The sequence below is a fragment of the Centruroides vittatus genome, unplaced genomic scaffold (assembly GCF_030686945.1).
Source record: "Centruroides vittatus isolate TY-2023 unplaced genomic scaffold, ASM3068694v2 contig_970, whole genome shotgun sequence".
NCBI lineage: Eukaryota > Metazoa > Arthropoda > Arachnida > Scorpiones > Buthidae > Centruroides > Centruroides vittatus.
In genome coordinates, this window is record NW_027122643.1 from 3098397 (window position 1) to 3119735 (window position 21339).

Consider the following 21339-nt stretch of genomic DNA (forward strand, 5'->3'; position numbering starts at 1 on the left):
CAAATATTTTATATACTTTCAGAGTTATGAAATAATTTCACATATTTAATAATTTAAACAGCGATAGTTTGTGATAGATGCAATTGTTCTTAATTCTTCTGGATTAATACTAAATTACTATGATTAATTCAGAATATATTTAAATAAAATGAATAATATTTTGAAAGCATTTAAGATAAGAAATTGACGAGATTTATTTAATTATTCGCTTCGCTCTGTCATACAATACGATTCTGATATGCGAGCATTATTTTCGAAACTTCTAAAAATAATAAATTATTTCTTCACTATTATTTATAGAAAATGATTTGTTATATGAGAATGATACTTCTACTTTATAATGATGAATGCTTAGAAAGAAACGGCAGAGAAAAAATTTCGAGTTTATAACATTCACCTCAATATTTCTTCTTAGTGAAATCTCGGCGCTAGAAACGGCTACTCTTTTAAAAGGATTGTGTTTATCAATAAAGTTTCGAAATACGAAATCCTATTCATTCAGATGTATTTTCTGACGTGATAAACTAGATAACAGATCTCCATTCGACGAAGAAATAAGTGATGCAGTCACATAATCAACCAAAGAATAGTCTTCAATGATATCTCCAAGGACTCTCGAAAACTACTCGTAGATAAAAAAACATTTTTTTTTGAGAATCTTCTGCAACACATATCTATTGAAAGATCAAAAAAAAATCCATCAGTCGACTGATCTTTTTCATCCTTACATCATAACCCCATTGGAGTAGGTCTGGATAAAGTAGTTTATGTGCATTTTCTTTCGAGGTCTATTTCTATCTTGCCACATGTGATCCTCTCTTCCTTCAAATAAGGAGCTGGAAAATGTTTGAACTGAGCATGCGTCCCGTCCTTCCTCGCTTCGTGTCTGTTTGGAAGGACTGTCATTGATTTCGATTTGACAGTCTGCGAGAAGAGCGGGTATCGCCTGCTCCACTCTTACACTGTGCACAATGTCCGTTTTTCTGGTTTGGTTGGTCATAAGTACCGCTAAGGCAACAGGTTAGTTCTATATCTCATATTATCAGCTTTAACTTTTTAAAACTTTTAACGAGTATTAACACGTGTAACAAGTGATTTTTTTTCTTTTAACTAAAACGTATTTTATCATCATAAAAATTTATAATATAAAATTAAACGAAGAATAAATTCTGATTTTACGCGGTTTTACGGTTAATTGCTTTTATTTTAAATGATTAATTTTTAAAATTAATTTTGAAAAGTTTAAATATTTAAAAATACTTCTTTCTGTAGCGAACTTGACGGGGCCAAGTTTGGACTATGAGCCACCGTTTAAAGTTCATTTTGATAATAATACCGGTACTGCAGTAAGGTGTTCTGCTCAAGGAACCCCTAAGCCAACTATCCATTGGGAGCGAAGTGATCTAAATAGTAGAGTACAAGATATACCAGGCTTGCGCCTCATCAGACCAGATGGTTCTATGATTTTTCCACCTTTTTCTTCTAGTAATTATCGTCGAGATATCCACGATACCATCTACAGGTGTATCGCCGCTAATAGAGTAGGAAGCATTGGGAGCCGAGACGTACACGTTAAAGCAAGTATGTTGAACTTTTTTCTCCAATGATATCTTATAAAAATCGGACGTATATAAAAGGTCATAGAAAGTTTTCTATATTAATAATTCATCTTTATTAAAACTTAATAAACAAGAATTTCATTAGTGATAATTACATAATTTATATATAGAATTTCATTAATTCCTTCTATAAATTAGCATTAATTAATCTAATATTGCATGAATGTAACTGCAACAATAATATTTCTCTTCTAAGCTTTATCGGTTTACGTTCTAGTTGTAAATTTATGGTAATTGTCTTCACTGTTATAGCATCTCTTCCATGAATGAAATTGTCTTTTCCTTTTGAATAATTGATGCAAATTTTTCATTCAGGTGGAATAAACTTGAATATATGGATATACATCGACTGCAATCATAAATGCATGTTTTTAACTTACAGATAATTGTTCTTTACGAAATCCATAAGAAAATTCATAAAAGAAACGAGACATTATACTGTTGCAGATATTCACATCTTGATATTTTTTCTATTTGTTTCTTATTTTTTAATACTTTCTACTACTTCAGTCTGATTTTGTATTCAAATTAATTCAGCATTATTACTCGACGCTATAATAAAAAAATTGGTTATGTCTTTTAATATGCAAATAAACAGATTTTTGGACAAATTTCAAACTACTTTATAGTTAGAATGTCAATAAAAATCAAGTAAAAGGTATAGATATATATATTTTTTTTAGTAAAATCTATTAAAGAAAATACAAAAGTAACTTTCCAATAAAAACAGTTAAATTTGCAAAAAAAAATCATTAAACATTTATATAGGATCAGAGTTTAATCATAATAATAAAAATTTTATATAAACTAAAACAATTATAAACACAAAAGGAAAAAATAAGCAATGAATTGCAGTACTTTTATATAAATGTTTCTGGGGATTTAAAATAATATTAAGGAAGAAAAGAAATTTAAATAAAGTAATTTTATTTATAAATAGTTATAAAATACATATTTATAAAAATAAGATTTTCATTTAACTTATTTTATTTATCAGTCATCAATTTAAAGCGAAGAAATACTTTTTTTTTTTTTCCTTAAAATTTTTTTTATTAAATTCTTAAGAATAACAGCTCCCATGAGAAATGCTTTTCACGCGGATACAGATACAACTGGTAAAATAGAAGAAGATAAAATGAGAGATAGAATTCATGAATAAAAGATTGTTTTGCTTTATGTCTCTGGCGAACTATAGATTGTGCTTTTGCGAACTAGAGAAGCTACCTTGTTGAGTGGGAATTCGAGACATTGCCTATAAATAATTCAAATTCCTGACAACGTCGGTGCACACTAACTAATTTGCCTAGTGCTGCCACAATTAGAGTGCTGTGTTGCTGTGGATCTACTGTAGCTCTCTAGAATCGTGCTTTGACTTCAAAGTGAACATCATCATCTATTCTACGCTTTATGTTGATGAGTTATCCTACTTAACGAAGCCACACCTGGAGGGAAAATAAAAATCTTTTTTTTCCCCTTTCTTCTTCTTCTTTACTTTTTCTCTCTCTCTCTCTCCTTTTCCTTTAAATAAATATCTCAGATGTGACGATTCGATTTAACTATGCGAACTTATCCAGATTTTCTTTCTTGTTTCGTTTGAAAATTAAATTTTCTTCTTTAGATAAATACGCATTTCCTTAATTTTTTCCATAGAAAAAATTTAACTTTATATAAACTTAAATAATTATAATAATAAACATTTAATGTTTATTTACATCTTTGAAAAGTTTTCGACTTTTACATTTCTTTTTTTAAAACTTTTTAGTAAATTTATTTCTTTTCTTTCATTAATGTCTTATAAATAATTAAAAGTGATTTAAAACATTTTAAAGTTTACAAAGTTTTAATCTTTGTTTTTAATTCATTATGCATCAGTTTTAAGGTATTTTTAAACTTTAAAATACATTTTAATTTTTAAGACATAAATGTTATAATTTAATAATGTAATGGAATAGAATAAAATTTATAATTTAACATCTTCAAAGTTTATATTTTAAAATAGAATTTTAAATAAAATATAGAAAAATTTAATCGTATAAAATTCATAAATACAGCTTTTATTATTTATCAATTTACATACATATATATATATAAATATTTCTATTAATTTCTCTCCTTATATTAAAAAGATTTCAATAAAATTAATAATAATAATAATAATTAAAAATTGTCTATTATAATTAAGTCTTCTAAAATACATTTTAAATGTTGTCTTTTGTAATTATGTTTTGAAAATAAGCAGTTAAATTATCTTTTTACAATTAAGATATTATCAGTTATGTCCTTCAATACAATTAAAAAAATGTCATATTTAATTATCTATAAAATAAAATAAATAAACACAAATAAAATTTTATATTTTGATTAAAAAATATTTTATTTTTAATCAAAATATAAGTTGAAATTTTTTAATTTTTAAAGTTACAATACAAATTTTTAATAATAATTTTTTTATTATTCCATTTAAAAACTTCGTATTGATTAGTCGGAAATGAAGCGTATAATCTATCATTTATATATTATTTTTAATAAAACTTTTAATAATTTAAAAGTAAACTATATAAAATAATAAAATTTTAGTTTTTAATAAATAAAAAACTCAATTAATTTTATTAAAATTTGCCATTAAATAAATAATTTTTAAGTAGTTATGACGACGACGATGATGATGATGATAAAAATAATGATAATAATAATAATATATGATGTTTAAAGAATTGATAAGAGAAAAGATTTTTATTTCATGAATAATTTTTCAAACTAACGACTATTTTCAGTTAAAATTACAAAACGTCAGAAACACTCGACAAACTATTAAACTGTGTATTCAAAATCAATTATATTATTTTAGTTTGTCGATTTGATAAAAATTTCTTGATGAATATTGTCAGTAGTTGATTGCATTCTTGAAATAACAATTTTAAGAATTTCAAAAGTACTAGAAGCAGCAATAAAATAAGAGGAGGAAAAAGAAAAAAAACTTAATATGAAAATGAATTTTATTAAATGGGATTGTTTTTTTTATATTCTTATTATTATTGTTATTAAACTTATAACCGTAAAATTTAATTTTTAAAACAAAGATATTTTATTAAATTTAATAATGGTTGATTTAAAGAGAAAGATTTATAAGAGAGGTCGTTTGTGAATTTACTTTTTTCTTTATTATTATTGTTTGTATTTATTTAAATATCATTTTTCGCGTGAATTGTTTAGCAGATTTTCTTCTTCATTTTTTAAATATTTAATTGAATTTTTCTACCGCTTCCATCATTTTAGTAAAATCTTCGAACGGCTAAGATTCCAAACTATTGACAACCGTCTCTCTCCGCATATTTCTTTAATTACAAGAGGCGGAGAAATCGGTTTTCGGTTTTTGAAGATCGACGAATTTTCCAATTCTTTTGCCCGCATTTCTGTAATTACAATACTATCGAATAGAAGGTGGAGAGAAGAAGAAGAGGAGGAAGGGGAAAAAAGGGAAACTGGAAGACAGGGAATATTGACACGAGTTTGTACAAGTACACAACAATACAAATCAATAAAACGACATTTCATAAGAGAAAACTGCGAGTTGAGAAATTGTAAGAACATTTATCAAGGTTCAACAGACAAAGAAAGATCAAACGAAGAATTTAGTAAAGAAAATGATATTGCTATTCTGGATTAAACGACTCATCGATTCTATACTATCTGTCTGTACAGTAGAGTAGGCGTAGAGTCTAGCACAAGTTGGCTTTTGTGTCTTCTAGTTTCAAAAGAAAAACTCCACACAATAGGGATAAGAGAAAGCCTCTTCGCCATTCTCGAGATGAAAAATAGGATAATACAGTTGAAGACTAATTTCTTTTGGAATCTCACAATCCCCTTTACTTCTAAAGATTTTTGTTTGAGAAACTTACGTTTGTTGTAGGCTACTTCTACTAAAAACAAAATCCCTACTAAGCGGAAATAAAGAATAAATCGAGTCAAGGCCAATTTTAAAATGAATTATTTGATAGCTACAATACAAGAAATAAAAAAGCGCAAGGAAAAAAGAAATTTAAACTAACTTTGATCGCTAAAATAAAATGAAAGAGCGTTTTGGAATGTAAGTGACTCGGGGATTTTTATACAATGGATATTGTCTTTTGAGAACTTGTGCTGTTATACCGTTTTCTATTTCAATTGTGCTATCATCATTAACGCCACAAGAAATTGTCTCGGTCATTGGGGATTCCTTTTAATTTATCTTACTGTAGACACAAAATTACTTTTGCAATTGCAGATTAGAAAAGTTCTTTTAAATAAAAACTGCGTTTTTTTCTTCTTTCAGTTTTCAATAACAATTTCTCGGTTTTTAACCCTTCCGTACGTTTTATATATTTTTATTATCACATTTTGATTTTACTGCCGTGATTATTATGCATCCAGATTCAGAGTTTACGTGCTTTTCGACTAAAATAACAAAAGAAAATTATTCATAAAAATTCAAAAAAAGAAAATATTCAATATTTCTTTGATCTTAATGAGTTTATTTTCTTTGTTTATTTTTGCAATTTATTTTTAGTCATTTGATCTTATTTTTAAAAGTTTTTTTCAAATAATTGTGTATAATAAAGAATTCATGTTTCTTATCGTAAAATATTTAATTCTGACTTTTGATTAATTCAATATTTGATTTAGTAATCATTAAAAAAATGTTGAAAAAACTTCTTGAAAGTAATAAATAAATTTACAAACTTGTGAAACCAATTTTAAAGGAAAATTGCCAACACAATTTGCATTCTAGAAGTCGTACATTTTTGCTATTGGAAATCTGTAACATACTTTTTTTTTCTTGTGTATACAAATACAAGAAAAATCTCATTGCTATTCAATTCGATACCGACTATAAAATTCTGTTTACATAAATAATATTATTATAACCCCAACCGTTCAATTATTTCTATGATAAAGTTAATATTTTAAACTTTAACTTCTTTAAGTTTAATTCTGATATTTATTTTAATGATTACAGTTTTTGCTCTAATTCAATTTAATACTTGCAACTGAAGAAAGTTATTATCTAATATTTTCTGTTGCTATCGAATTGCTTGTCCTCCTTACTCTACCGGTTTATTGAATAAAAGTTAATGTTTATATAAGAAATTTTCTGAACCTTCCGAATGTATCTGACTGTCTTAAATTAGTCAGAAGTGTGGACTTCTCTGTGACAGCACCATTTGTTATTGTATACTAGAAGGCTCTTAACTTGCCAATATTGTTTAGACTGCCACAGTAGCAAACCATGGTTTATTCATTGAACGATTTTGAAAACGTGAAAAGCCCCGTTGAGAAAGATTTCCCTCTCAATCTTCCAAGATGATGACAAAACTAAGCTTTCTTTTAAAAATTGAATATATAAAAATTGCCGTGTTATAAAATTTATAAAACAAAAATGTAATTTTGTCGATATTTGTCTGAGCTTTTTTTTAAGTTTTAATATTTAAGTATGTTAATTGTTCCGAGTGAAATTGTTTTAGCTGCAGCATTGAGACAATGAATGACTTGCCACGATAAATGCACTACTGCACTAAATGATTTCAGCAACTAATACAAATGCTGGAAGGCAAACGTGTCCATTCGAAATTCCATTAATGTACAATCACAGTAATGGTTATGTCCTTTCTCTAAGCTATCATGTCCACAAGTAAAATTTTCATGTGGAAAATAAAACAAAGGAAAATAAAAGAGAAGAAGTTGTTTTGAACTATAGGATTTCTTTAACATTTTATTTTGTTTAAACTTTAGACGTCTGTATGAAAAATTGAAAGAAAATTCATTGGTCGTTCATGAAGAAAAATGATACGGGATATAACAGACAGTGAATATACCATGTGTTGTTGATATAGAAAAGAAGATGAACTTGAAAAGAAAACAAAGAACTGACAAAAACCTATGAAAACTACAACGATAAGTAGACAAATACCGATCGTCTAAATATACAAGTTAACCATAAAAATAATGAAAGTAACATAAGCGGAGGGATGTATATAAGGAAAACAAATGTAGAAGTTTTAGCGTAAAAGTATAAAATTCTTTAGGCTCGCGAAACAACATTAATAAGAACTTTTAAAAAATATATCAAATAACATTATTATTATTAATTTTTATGAAACATTTTAAATAGAAATTTTCTACAATTACTCGATTAAAATAACAAAATTGGATCATTACATAAAAGAAAAACAATAATGTTAAAGATAATGAGTATAGTAGCTAAAGAATAATCTCTTCAAATTAATTCTTTGACTGGGATAAAAGGCAAGATCTCGTTCATGGCGTTGAAAAAGGACAACTTTCTCCTGATTCTGGTCTGAAGCCAGTTTTAGACTTTCTACCCATCGACCTGGAAGATTTAGTTTAAAGATGTGGCAGTCATTTAGCACCATTACTGCAAGTTTGGGTTTAGAATGTTCACGGTTCATAACAGGAAATATAATTTGTATTATATACACGCGAACAAATTCTAACTATATAAAACAGACTTAGTTGTTTCTGTAATTAACTTGTTTTGTTCGTTATCGATTGGAATACGTTAATGCTTTTTCTATGTTTCAAATTTTTAAATTAATATATACCTTTCTTTTATCTCAAGCTTAATTGATGAAGAAACTTAGTTAAAAGTCAGATTTTCTGCTCTCTTATAAATTTCAAAGTTTCATAGTAAAATCAAACAATTTTTATACTAAAACTGACATTAAATAAAACTTTATTACGTTTACCACACGCAAATTTAAACAGAGATAAAAATTTGTAATATATATATATATATGTAAATAAACGATAACTTTTTCCTGTTTAAATATCTAAAAATTACAGAAGAAAAATGTTTAGGAAAATCGATTTTAAAATATTTTTCCAAAATTTCTGATGAATATAAATATCTTAAGCGAACTTTAATGTTCTGAAACCTAAACACTTTACAAGAAAAAATATTCTTAAAGATAATTTACAACTATTAATTATTCTACAAAAATAAATATTTAAAAGGATAAAATTCGATATTTTTACTAAAAAGTTATTTCAAATATTTATACATTTTAATAATTTTATTTTAGTTTTTTTTAAATTTCATTATTTTACAATTTTAAAAATGATTTATATTTTTAATTTTAATTAGACTTTGTATATTTATTTAATTTTTAATTAACTGTGCGTGTTCTTATCAATAAGTAATAGAAAATGTTGCGTTTTTTCCGATAACGCAAGGTTTTTTTTTTAGAAAAAATGCGAAAATTTTAATGATATACAATTGTTCTGAGAATTAAAATTTTGTAAATTTTATCCCTTACAAAAATAAAAAGAATATTGTAACGTTATTTATTAACTAATGTTATTTAATTTTTAAAAAATTTTTTCTAACAATTAAATTTCTGTTAACAATATTTTTAAAAAATTAAATAAATTATAACGTGTTTTATATTATACAAATGTAAAATAGTAAATTTTTTTATCGATTTAATTTTTTTATATGACGAATTTTGTGTTTCTTTTTTTTAATCTGATAAATTTTATTGGTTTATGGATCATCTCCACGAATAAATCAAAGATAAAAAGTAAATTTTTCTTTAGAAAAATCTTATAATTTTTTTATATGCAAATTTTAAACTTTATTATTGTATTTATTATCATAAGATAATTTCGGGACGATAATGATGATAAATGCAAATGGATTTTCGATAAAACATTACTAATATTTGTTTATTATTTTATCAAATAAATATTTAATGATAAATGCTTAAAACTTTAGGAAAATAAAAGAATAGCAAAGGATGTTTTTAAATTTATTAAACTTTAATTACTCTAGTTTAAATTAATATAAATTATTGAATTTATAGGACGTTACTATATTAAATTCTCTATCATTATATCATTAGCAACATTTGGAAAGTTACAAATATAGAAAAGACAAAGTTAAATAGGTTATACGGTGATTGCTTTGATATGATCGAGAAGACTTGTCCAAACTTTGTATAATGAAAATTGGAAAGATCGCCTATTTTCTTCGATTTTATATTATTTTATTATTTTATTCAACCGTAAAACATTTGAAATATTTTATTTATAATAATTAAATTTGATTTTAAAAAAGTTAATTTACCATTTTGTAGCATAATAAAATACCTTTTATTTAAATAACTTACTTTCTTTTTCAGCTTATAAAATTATAAAAAATCACGTTATTTTTTTTAGTAAATAATGAAAGATATTATAATTAATTTTTACAATAAATCTATATCTTAGTGTCATTTTATCAGTGTATACTAATTAGGTTTTATGAATTAATGTATTATATCAACTGTTATCAAATTAAACATCATCCCGTTAAGTAAAAATCAATAAAATTTATCTTATAAATGACAAATTTCCGGAAAATATACAGTAATATAAATTTTACAATTAACTCTTTATCATTTTTGATTTATTCATCAATTAGGTTGGCTATTAAATAAGCTGAAATAATTTTATCTGATACAATCTATAAACTGTTATAGACAGAAGGTCCTGTACATATTTCTGGAACGTTTGCAAGCCAATTCGATTGCCATCTGTCTGTGCATTTTATCACTTTCGTTATTTATTATAAGAGCTTGAATCAATGCAGAAAATTTCCGATGCATTTTATTGGTCGAAACTTCTATTTTACATTACAAAAAATAATAAAAAATTGTCTGCAATCAATGATGATAAAGGATGACACCGTTTTGTTTCATTCTTTAATTTTTTTGTTTTAATTTTCAACAAAAAATAAATATGGAAAATAAATGCAATCTATATTTTCCATTAGAGAATAAATTCATAAATTATAAAACTTTTAATAAAATATTTATATAGGATATTTTTCTTATTTTAAAGAATATATACAAATAAATAATAATTAGATTTATTTACATTTTAAAGCATATATATACTCCGAAAAAAATGCAAAGAAAAACTCTAATAAATATTAAATTTTATTATAAAAAGTCCATTAAGCATTAGCTGTTTTATATACTTGTTTGGTAATTTTTTTAGATAAAAGAATTTTTTGTATACTCGTGAATAATGAGCTTAGTCGACATTAACATATCTCAAATTACTTATATTAAACTGAATTCCAATACATTAATATTAATTTATCCAGCATATATAATGTATATTATTTTGTGTCTATACTTTTCTTGGAAAAAAATTCTTTTACACATGAAATAATAAATATTGTATTACACACATGTTACAAATATAAAATTCTCATTAATAATAGACATAGCATGTAGCAGAATTAATAAATTATTTTCCTGAGAAATTTAATGTGAGTGTGATATACACAACTCGTACGTGAACTATTTGATAACTGTTATAAGTGATCGTTCTAGTTAAATATTAATTTTAAATCGACGTAGAAAGAATATTATTTAAATACAAGTAAATAATGTTAAACATTAAGTTTTAAAGCTCTTATTTACCTTAATTATTAGCTAAAAATGTAAGCATGTAAAGGTCGAGTATTATTTCTTAAAAAACTAATTAACTAATTAACTCATACATTAGATTTATTCACATGAACAAGCTTAACTAATCTCATAATGTATTAAATCCTACCCAATTCTGGGGTTATATTATTATCGTTATTAAATTTACAATAAGCAATTATTCAAAATTATTATCGATTTTTGTATAGATATTTTATGATATTTATAATTTGTTTATTAAATAAAAATTCCTTAAGGCTTTCAGATTTTCTTAAAAATTATTATAAATTATACATACATATATATATATATATATATATTTCTCTAAGATAAAAATAATCTTTATTACAAACCTTATATCTAAGATATAATTATATCTTATCCCTAATGCAAAAAATTTTCCATTTGATAAAACCTACCAGAAATTTCATTTTCTAATAATTTTATTTTAAAATATATATATATTTCGAATATTTTTCTCTTGAAATAAGTAAATTCTGAGAATAAATGAGTGTTTTGAAAATAGGTACATTTACTTTTTAAATGATAAAACTTAGAATAACGTAAAAATTACTTTTTCTTTAAGAATAATAAAATACATTCAATTATTTTACGTTTCAGTTAACAATTTTAAAGACATATCTTAATTTCTAACATATATTTTTCCCTTTTTAAAATTGTCTCGATAAATTCCAGCTTCATTAAAAACTTGTAGTGTATAATCATCTTTCTGAAAAATACAACGTTTTGACAGCTTTCCAATACGGCTATCGTAAATAATGAACTATTAGATGCTTTTCATAAATTTAATACCGAATAAATGAATGGTTCTAATATACATAACTCTAAATAAATAAATTTTTTTTTTGTAAGTGCTTAAAACAAGAACTGTTAGAAGAAGTTGAGTAAAATCGATACATCTAACAGTAAATTTTATTGTCCTTTGGTTTGTGGTGATTCTTTTTCTGTTTCTTTGAAAAAAATTTCTATTCCAAACAATTTCCATGAAAATCAATCAGTAATTGTAGCAGTAAGTAATTGTATTGACGTCATCAATTACTTTGACTCTATAAAAAACACCCAAATAGTGAACTTTCAGAAGTTTATCAAATAGGCACACGCAAAGCAACTCATTATATAAATTTTTTATTTGAAAATTATTCGATTTTTTTAAAGTAAATCCCTAATGACAGTTCAATTAGTTTCATCACTTTGTGTAGGTCATAACGGAGTTATTTTTGTAAAAATATTAAATAAGTGTAAAGTGAGAATAAGAAAACATTATCAATAGCAAAATTTAAAAGAAAAAAACTGTAATAAATAATTATTTTCAAAATAATTTTAGCTCCATCTTGAAAACCATTTTCTCTACAAAGAAGTAAGTGGTGTACTTTGAAAATAATTATACAAAACTTACAGTTTTTATTTATTACTTCATTCGTCTCGCCGTTACTGTTTCATATTTTTAACAGCGTCATTAGTTTAGTCGTGCTTATAGGGAATAAAAGCGATTAACAAATTGAATAAGTAAAACAAAATTGGGAACTAAGCTTGATTTACAGCTTAAGGATCACTCGAGATGACAGTACATTTTATGGATGCAAAGAGGAAAATAGAAATTTGGCAAACAATCATTCAAGATGAGAATGATCTTTCTACTGAGAAAATATAATCGCCACGAATAAATCATTTAGATAAATGTTTCTTGGATTTTCACTTCAGGACTATTTCGTACTGAAGATCACTACTATTAAAGGATCAAGCTAACATTGAGTGATAGCTTACCAAATCACCATTTTACATCTTCATACTGAAACATGTAACATTAAAAGTTAATTTTCTTTTGCAATGTATTTGATAAATGATTTTTAAAACATTAATGATTTTAAATTGTTTTAATACTGATAACAAAATTAAATAGACTTATCTAAATGACATTTATGTGCTATGATTTTCTATTTGATTGCAGTTCTTTTGTAGAATTATACGTAAATTTTTATATCTGTTATAGAATAAATGGTTATTATATTATTATTATAGAAGTATTATAATACTAAATATACGTATAGGATCTATAATGGTAAACAATCTGATATTATTATTATTTAAAACATTAAATATTTTTCTGTTTAAGAAGTTCATATTCTTAATTTTTAATACAAAATGAAAAATACACAAAAAGTACTTAGTTTAATTATAAAATTAAATATTTATATAATATTGTATATATACATTTTAAATTTATATATTTAAACTAAAATATCTTTATTCTTATTTTCGCAGAACTCGTTTTCTTATTTTAGCGGTAAAGAAATTAAAAAATTAGATTCTTTCTGTAAATAAAAAAGTAAAAAATTATTTGAACAAAGTTTTGTTTGAGAGCTTTTAATTACTTTTAATTATATTAAAAATGTGTTCAGCTAGTCGTTAGAAAATAACGACGTGTATCATACTTAATCAAATATTCCACAATGCTTTAAACGTAAAAGTGTATTGGAACTGCAAAGCTGCAATAGCGTGGTAATAAACAGCAGTCAATTCGTACTAATTATTGTATAGAATAAGGTCCCAATAGGATGCAGGAGGAAGATAAACAGTAGATCTAACGCAGTGCATCAAGTAATTTCCTTTTCTGCTATCCAGCATTACAACTTTCATCAAACACAAGCATCTGATGCACACAACAGTCAGATTTAATTAAACCTTTTAATTGACTATCAGGCTTAGTTCAATTTCTGATTTGGAGAAAGTTAACAACAACTCTTTGTACGGTTTCTTCATTGATTTACGAATTCAATCGTAATAAGTCTCGTAAGTATTCCTTATAAGGGATTATTGTAGGAAGATTTCATAAGTCATTTGCATCATTATAATCAGTAATTAATGATGTCAACCATCTTTATTAAACCTAGTTATCAATCTTAACAAGAGATCGAAATTCCTAAGGCACTACTCTCTCTTTTCATTGACATTTTTGAATAAGCAAGTACTATAATGATTGATTTTTAAATTATCCGATTACTATACTTTATTCGTTAGGGAATTATTCTTTCTAGATAAGATATTGCTCTTTTTTTGAATCGAATTTCTTTTAGAAAAGCCGTTACGAATCTTAAAATTAATAGTTCAAGTAATGTCGGTTAGATATGATTCGAGTACCAGGTGGACTAAACACTCAATTGAAGCAGCCTTCTCTCACTCCTCTTATATATATATTACAATCGAAGAGAGAGACAACGTTAGTTTCCTTTTTTCCAATCTGTCAGCTTCACTGTCTAATTCAGCATCTTCTACAACATCCTTTCCATTCAGTTTCTTCTTCATAAATCCAATATTTTTGTGCACCTGGGTTACATACACACTCAATGCCTGGAGTCAAAAAAATTTTTTTCTTCAGCATATTGCTAGTTTCTATATCTTCTTCTAGTACTCAATTTCAAAGAGTCTTTTTATTTTCTTTTCTTGCATTTTCTTTTCTAGTTTATTTTTAAAAGGGATTTCGAAAAATCGCAACTTTCCTTTTTTATTTTCTTTTTTTGTTTCTCACTTTCTCTTTCTCTCCCTCTCTCCCTGGGTTTGGTATAGAAATACCAATAGGTATACTATTTTATTTTATACAAAAATAACTGATTTACCGGTGTAAAAATTTCTGTCATATAAGGAATGATAAATGTGAATGGAGCTGAAAAACGTTAGTTTATAGTGTAGTTCAAAAAAATATATATAGATAGATATTTTTGAATAGGAAAAGGTATATTTTTTCCTTTAATCTATTACATTTTCAATAGTTTACGGATCGATTATGCAACTTGTTTAATTACGAATTATAAACTAAGGATTAATGATTAATTTCGGATAATTCCTTTATAGATACATAAATTATTTATAATATTAATTAAGATAAATCTGTGATAAACAATTATTATTCGTATATTTTTATACGTTCATAAAATATCTTTATAACAAAATTAAATTAAATTTTATGTACTTTATTGATTATGTAAACATAATAAAACATTAAGTTAATTATTAAAAGTTTATTTATATGCAAAGTTATGATAGCATTTTATATAATTCTTTCAGAATTTATAAAGCTATAAATAATATTTCTTCCAAAACTACATTTCGTTTTATAAATCCCCATACCAACTTGTTACTATTTTTTCTCGAAAAGTTTAGAAAATAATATATAGTTGGGTATATACAGTATATATATATTATTTTTTTTACCCCTCAGAATATCGATCAACTATAGCTACTGTATCAATATGCTTCAAATTCCATATTCTTTGTCACGATTTTCTTTCAACTTTAACTCGTTTCATACTATCTAATAGGATAAAAAAAACCCTTCGGGTATCTTCAATAATTTTGTTTATCCATGCGTTATTCGTAGATATTTTTAATATTCTTCTATTGTACGCAAAAATCTCTTATTCGAAAAAAATATATAAGTCATAAAAAGAATTTATAATAACTGATATTGTAAATGTAAGGATTTTTTTACAGTTTTTATTAATATTTTGGTTAATTTTATATCAATTGAAAAAGTTGAATATTGTAGATAAGTTTTCTATGGTTATCTCTGTAATATATTCATATATTTATTATTTATTTCCATTGCTGCAGTCGTACTCAGGAGCTACAAAGTTACTGCTCGTGATGCTGAGTTTATTATTCGTGGAAATACTGCAGTTTTGAAATGTGATATTTCTTCTTTTAGTAGAGATTATGTACTAGTCACGTCTTGGTATAGAGATGACGGTTTGTCTATCTCCATTAAAGATAATACAGGTAAGAATTATATCTGCCTTGAATAATTTATTTCTTTAATTATTTCACGTTAGGGAATTTTTTAATTTAAATTTATTATTATATTTGCTTTATAAAATTTATTTTCTGTGTGTTATTCCGTTTATAAAATTATAAATGTTTTATTTTGTTTTATATAAAATTTGTGCATTTAATTCTTATGTTATAAAGAAAGGATTGTTTCGTGTAATTTTAAAAGAAATAAATGTATATAATTATATTTTATGAGAAACTTGAGTAATTTTCTGTATTTAAAATTGTTACTTGCAAAATTAATGTTATATTATTTGATACAAGTATATTTTTTCGTCGTTATTTCAAGTAAATGATTCAGTTTATACATTACACTAAAACCGTATGCATTTTTTTCAATTCGTGCTTTAAAGTAAAAATATAAAGTACGTTAATTTTTCATTTTTATACTATATTAAAAATTAATCTACATTAAATATTGTGAATAAATTTACATTAAAATATTTGCATAAATACTTTTACGATTAATTATATTATTCTTTTTCTATGCATTTTTTATGTATCACAGTTAGGTTATTTAGATCAAGTAAAATTTAACTCAATAAATATTACTTAATGTTATAATTACTACATATATTTTTATTAAAGTTCGATAAAGTATCAAGATTAAGAGTAATTCGTACATGAAATCTAGAATTTAATTCCTACAGTATCCAATAAATTTACATTCATGGTCTACCTGGTATAATCTCAGTACAGGCATTACTATATACAATGGATCATAATCCCTTTAGTGCATCTGATATGACTTAGCTTAATACGCCTGCAACAAAGAATAAATGCTAACAGAAAGCTAACAGGATATTACTAAAGGATAATATAAAACTAATATTAATTAAACTCGGTAAAATATATTATAGACTTTTATAATGAATAAATGCCTTTAATGGGTTTATCTCTAGTCATTTTAATCAAACAGATCATTTTTCAGCTTTAATATATGGATGTATGTCAAATCAATGGTAATATCTTTTTCTGTTTACGTGGATGTAATTTAATTCAACAGCATCAATTGCCTCAAACAACATCTCTTAAATAGAACTATTCAACTTCTGCAATCGTTTACACAAGGGAATGCATAACGTGTAAGAAAAGTACTTGGCTTAGCTGCTTCAGCTATAAATCTTATTCTTTCCAAAACTATTTCAAGCAGTCAGCTTTCTTTACCCCAAATAAATACCAATTTTGATCACAATATACAAAAAAAAATCATGACCCAGATACACTTTTACTGGAATTTAAGGATAGAAAAAACGTATAAAAGAAGATAAATGATACCAAAACAAAGAATGGTGGAGGATATGGCTAACATCGGTAAATTACCTATTATTCATTTGGGTTTTTGCTCATGGAACTTTTCTAACTTTTTCTTATCCTAGACATTTAATTAACAGATTTTCTTTGTTTCACTTATCGAAATATTACATTGTTCATTACTTAACGATTTTAATGTGGCAGTGGCAATCATTAAACGTTATTAACAACACATCAGTGTTAAACGAAGCGTTATCTTCTAGGAAAGTATGCAGCTTTCCCTACGGGTGAACTTCACATTCGACAGGCCAGTGATCTGGATGCTGCAAGGAAATATAGGTGTCAAGTACACGATAAGTTGTCTCGTTCTACAAGAAATAGTGATCGGTGGGCAAACATTATTCTAACTAGTAAGTATCTATCTATATTTCCGCTACATTACACGATATTCTTCAAATTAATCATCAAAATAAGCTGAGCTTGTTGCAATAATCTACTACTTAAATAAATTGATATGATTGATATTTTAAGTTGTGAAAAATTACTTTCAAATAAATTCAAAGTGTTAATTGTTTAAGATTTTTTGCTAGAAATAAAAATAATAAACACTAACAGTTGACAAAATCGATTTTTCTTATGAATAAAAACCATTTCCAGAAGCAATACTTGATGTGCTACACAATAATCCCTAAGGTTCTATTTAAGAATTTTGATAGTTTTACACTTTTTTACTGGAATAAGAAAGGATTTGAGCAGTAACACGCTACTGCACAAACCTTATCGTGTCACAAATGAAGCTAATCACACCTCTTTCTTCACATTTAATCACCCGGATTGTTAATGAGACAACAAATGTAATATGCTTACAAAAGACCGTAAAATTTGCCAGTAAAATGTACAGTTTAGTACTCTATCGATCCAGTACTATTTATTTTAATTGGTTCTATTTTGTATTCATTATATCGCATCGCGCATCAAGAGATTAATCTTGTAGGCTGGCATGTAAAGGCTAACCGACTTCCTACATATTCTACAAACAATTTTAACGATATCTTTACCGAAAATTTGTTCTGTATTAATAAATTTATTCTCGCTAACCCTATATTTACCATTAAAAGTCAAATAATTAAGGTAAACTCACGTTTCTAATCGTAAACATATATACAAAAATATCTTCACGTAGGCGAATTTGTTATACGGAATATAATTAAGTAAATATAATTCATATATTAAATTTAATTTTAAATTATTGCTTAGATTCGCATAATGGAAAATAGTTAAACTTATTTTAAATTAATTCTATGTAAAATAAGTCGTTGTATTTGAGTTAATAAATTTTATTCAACGAAAGACGATAGAGTTTTCTAACGAAATGGAAAATAAATCAGATATTCTACAATCTTCAATTATATTCCACTGTAAAAATACAATTTGATGTTGGAAAGCTTGTCAGTGTTGACCTGTCAGAATCTGGTATTTCGAACGGGAGATATGGAGTATTTGATTTTGATCAAATAAGATATGGTATGTAGGTGCTGCATATATTGGTTGCAAACGTCGTTTTTGAAGTAATCTTCTGACAGGTTATTTTTTCCTTCTCGTGCCAGATCTTGTTTACCCGAAACCTCCGGCAGTTTGTTTCTTTTTCTCTACATTCCAATCATTATTTTAAAAATATTTTTTTTATCATAAATATATTGAAATGTTTTCAGTAATTGGAGTAAGGTTCCCGCTGGAATTTAAAAAAATTACTTACTATATAAAATAAATATGCTTCTCGAAATGATTTTTATCATTCTCGCTTAGTTTTATACGTTTTAATATAAGTTATGTGATTTTATATGATATATTTTTCGCGTTAGCTCCGCACGGTCAAGTTCCTCCTCGTATGACTCACTGGATAAGAGAAGCTGAAGCTCTTGAAGGAGAAGCTTTATGGTTACCTTGTTCGGCATCTGGATCTCCAGTTCCCACTTATCGCTGGTACAAGAAGAATGCAGCTACTATAATTCCCTTGTCTCATAATCATAGATATGTTATTACGCAAGGTACCTTAATCCTCCATCATGCTATTTTGAGTGACAGTGGACAATATGTCTGCACCGTTAACAACAGCGTGGGAGAGCAACAAGTACAGACCAATGTTATCATCAGAGGTAAGACTATATTGTTATACTTATCTTTGAGTGATCGCAATGTAGTAATATATTAATTACATCACTATTAATTCCAGCTCCGCTGAAATGTAATATCGTCATCCCTGAACAGATAATTACGGTAGGCTCCTCTATTACGTTATCATGCGATGTAGTAGGTTCTCCGGTTCATTTTTTACAATGGAGAAGGAACATGAAGATAATTAGAACCGATAATAGGATAAAACAGCATAACAATAATGTTTTGCATATAACTGCTGTTCGTCCCGAAGATCAAGGAATGTATCAATGTTTCATCAATAACAATAAGGATTCTGCACAATGTAGTGCATCTTTGACAATAAGAGGCAAGTTTAAAATTTAATAGTTTAAGTTTAAATCTTTTTTAAGAACTTAAATATTTTATTTTATTTATAAGTTATCTTCAAAATCTGTTCAGGAAACGTTTAAATAATTTAAAGGTTGAAGATTAGACATAAAATTAAGCTTCAACAAATTTATTTTAGCTAAATGGCAGTATATTTAAGAAAAGGGTCTAAATATAAAATGAGTGTTATTAACAAAAATGTCCCTCTATCTATATTATTAAAATTATTTATGAAAAATACGCAAAAGTTATATAAACATTTAAAGTTTATTTAATACGTTTATAAATCATTTTAAATTTATAACACAAGGAAAGAATGACTCCGTGTTGTATATATCTGGTAAAACACATCAAATCTTAAATCAACGAACCATTTTCTTTTAATTTTTAAAATGTTTTCGAGAATACTCAACTTCTTAGCAAAATATCTCAAAAACATTGTTATAGATTTGTGAACATTTTTAAAAATCCAGGAAATATTAAACTTGTTCTCTTTGGTTTTACTCTCTGTTCGCTTATATAAAGCCGGTCTTCCAAATACTTTATGTCTGTTAAACACTTGACCTCTTTAGAGTTATTTTCCGTTATTAATGCTTTGCATATTACAGATAATTCATCCGTATTTTACACGTTTTATTAATTCATGATTCAAGCCTCCCGCATAAATATATACAAACAAAATAAAACAACGAATGGACGTTGAACAACAACATACAGGAAAATATATGTAAATAAAAGGACAATGGAACAAGTATAAATCTACGTGGTAGGCCTTGAATCATGAAATAATGAAGCGAAAGGATACAGACGAATTATCTAAAGAAATAATTTTCAAACGTTTTGATTGATGACCAAATTGAGCATAAGTCGTAGCTAGGTGGGCCACAAATATATCTGTACAATAGTTGTATATTATAGATATATAGCTATTGTATAGATCCATATATTATATAATATATAAAATTAAATTCATATCTGTCTGTCTTCTTGTCTGTCAGTTTGTTCAAGTGAGATTTGTCATAGTTTGATTATTGATCTAAACTATGAAAAGTAATAATAACGGAAGAGAACTCTAAAAAAGTCAAGTGTTTAGTGGACTTGGAAAACTGGCTTTATAGAAACGAATGGAGAGAAAAAAAACCAAAGAAAACAAGTTTGATATTTCCTGGATTTTTAGAAATGTTCGAAATGTTTTTTCTTTTTCTATAAAAATGATTTTGATATCGCTGAAAACGAGAAATTGAATCTTCTCGTAGACGTTTCGAAAATTAAAAGTAACGGCTACTTGATTTAAAGTTTAATGTGTTTTACTATAAATGCTTTAAATTTAGCTTTAAAAAAATTGGAAATAAAACTAGAACACGATCAATAAAATTTATAGTTTATATTTTCATATATTAATATATGTAACCTTAATACCCTTCCAGTATAACTAATAATGCGGTTTTTTTCTGAAAAAGGAATTTTAAAAATGTCTACCTGTTTGCTAAAAGCTTTCCACGATTAACAAATTCTAGAACATTTTTACAGTAGAAGTATAGCTTCTACTCTAATATTGCTTTAAAAATATAAAAGGTTCATACTTCTTTTTTTTAAAAAAAAAAAAAAAGCCTTATTGCCATAAT

The 21339-nt window shown here is 25.7% G+C and overlaps 1 protein-coding gene across 2 annotated transcripts in view; it reads left to right on the forward strand.

Moving 5' to 3' along the window:
• Positions 1-886: 886 nt before the first annotated feature.
• LOC136985485 (cell adhesion molecule Dscam1-like) overlaps positions 887-21339 on the forward strand; it is a 47106-nt gene continuing 26653 nt past the window's right edge. For both annotated transcript variants that reach the window (XM_067282773.1, XM_067282774.1), the window contains exons 1-6: positions 887-1020; positions 1273-1581; positions 15722-15886; positions 17455-17601; positions 19054-19347; positions 19425-19694. In XM_067282773.1, coding sequence (XP_067138874.1) covers positions 972-1020; positions 1273-1581; positions 15722-15886; positions 17455-17601; positions 19054-19347; positions 19425-19694 — 1234 coding nt within the window. In that variant the 5' untranslated portion in view covers positions 887-971. The remainder of the gene's footprint in view (positions 1021-1272; positions 1582-15721; positions 15887-17454; positions 17602-19053; positions 19348-19424; positions 19695-21339) is intronic.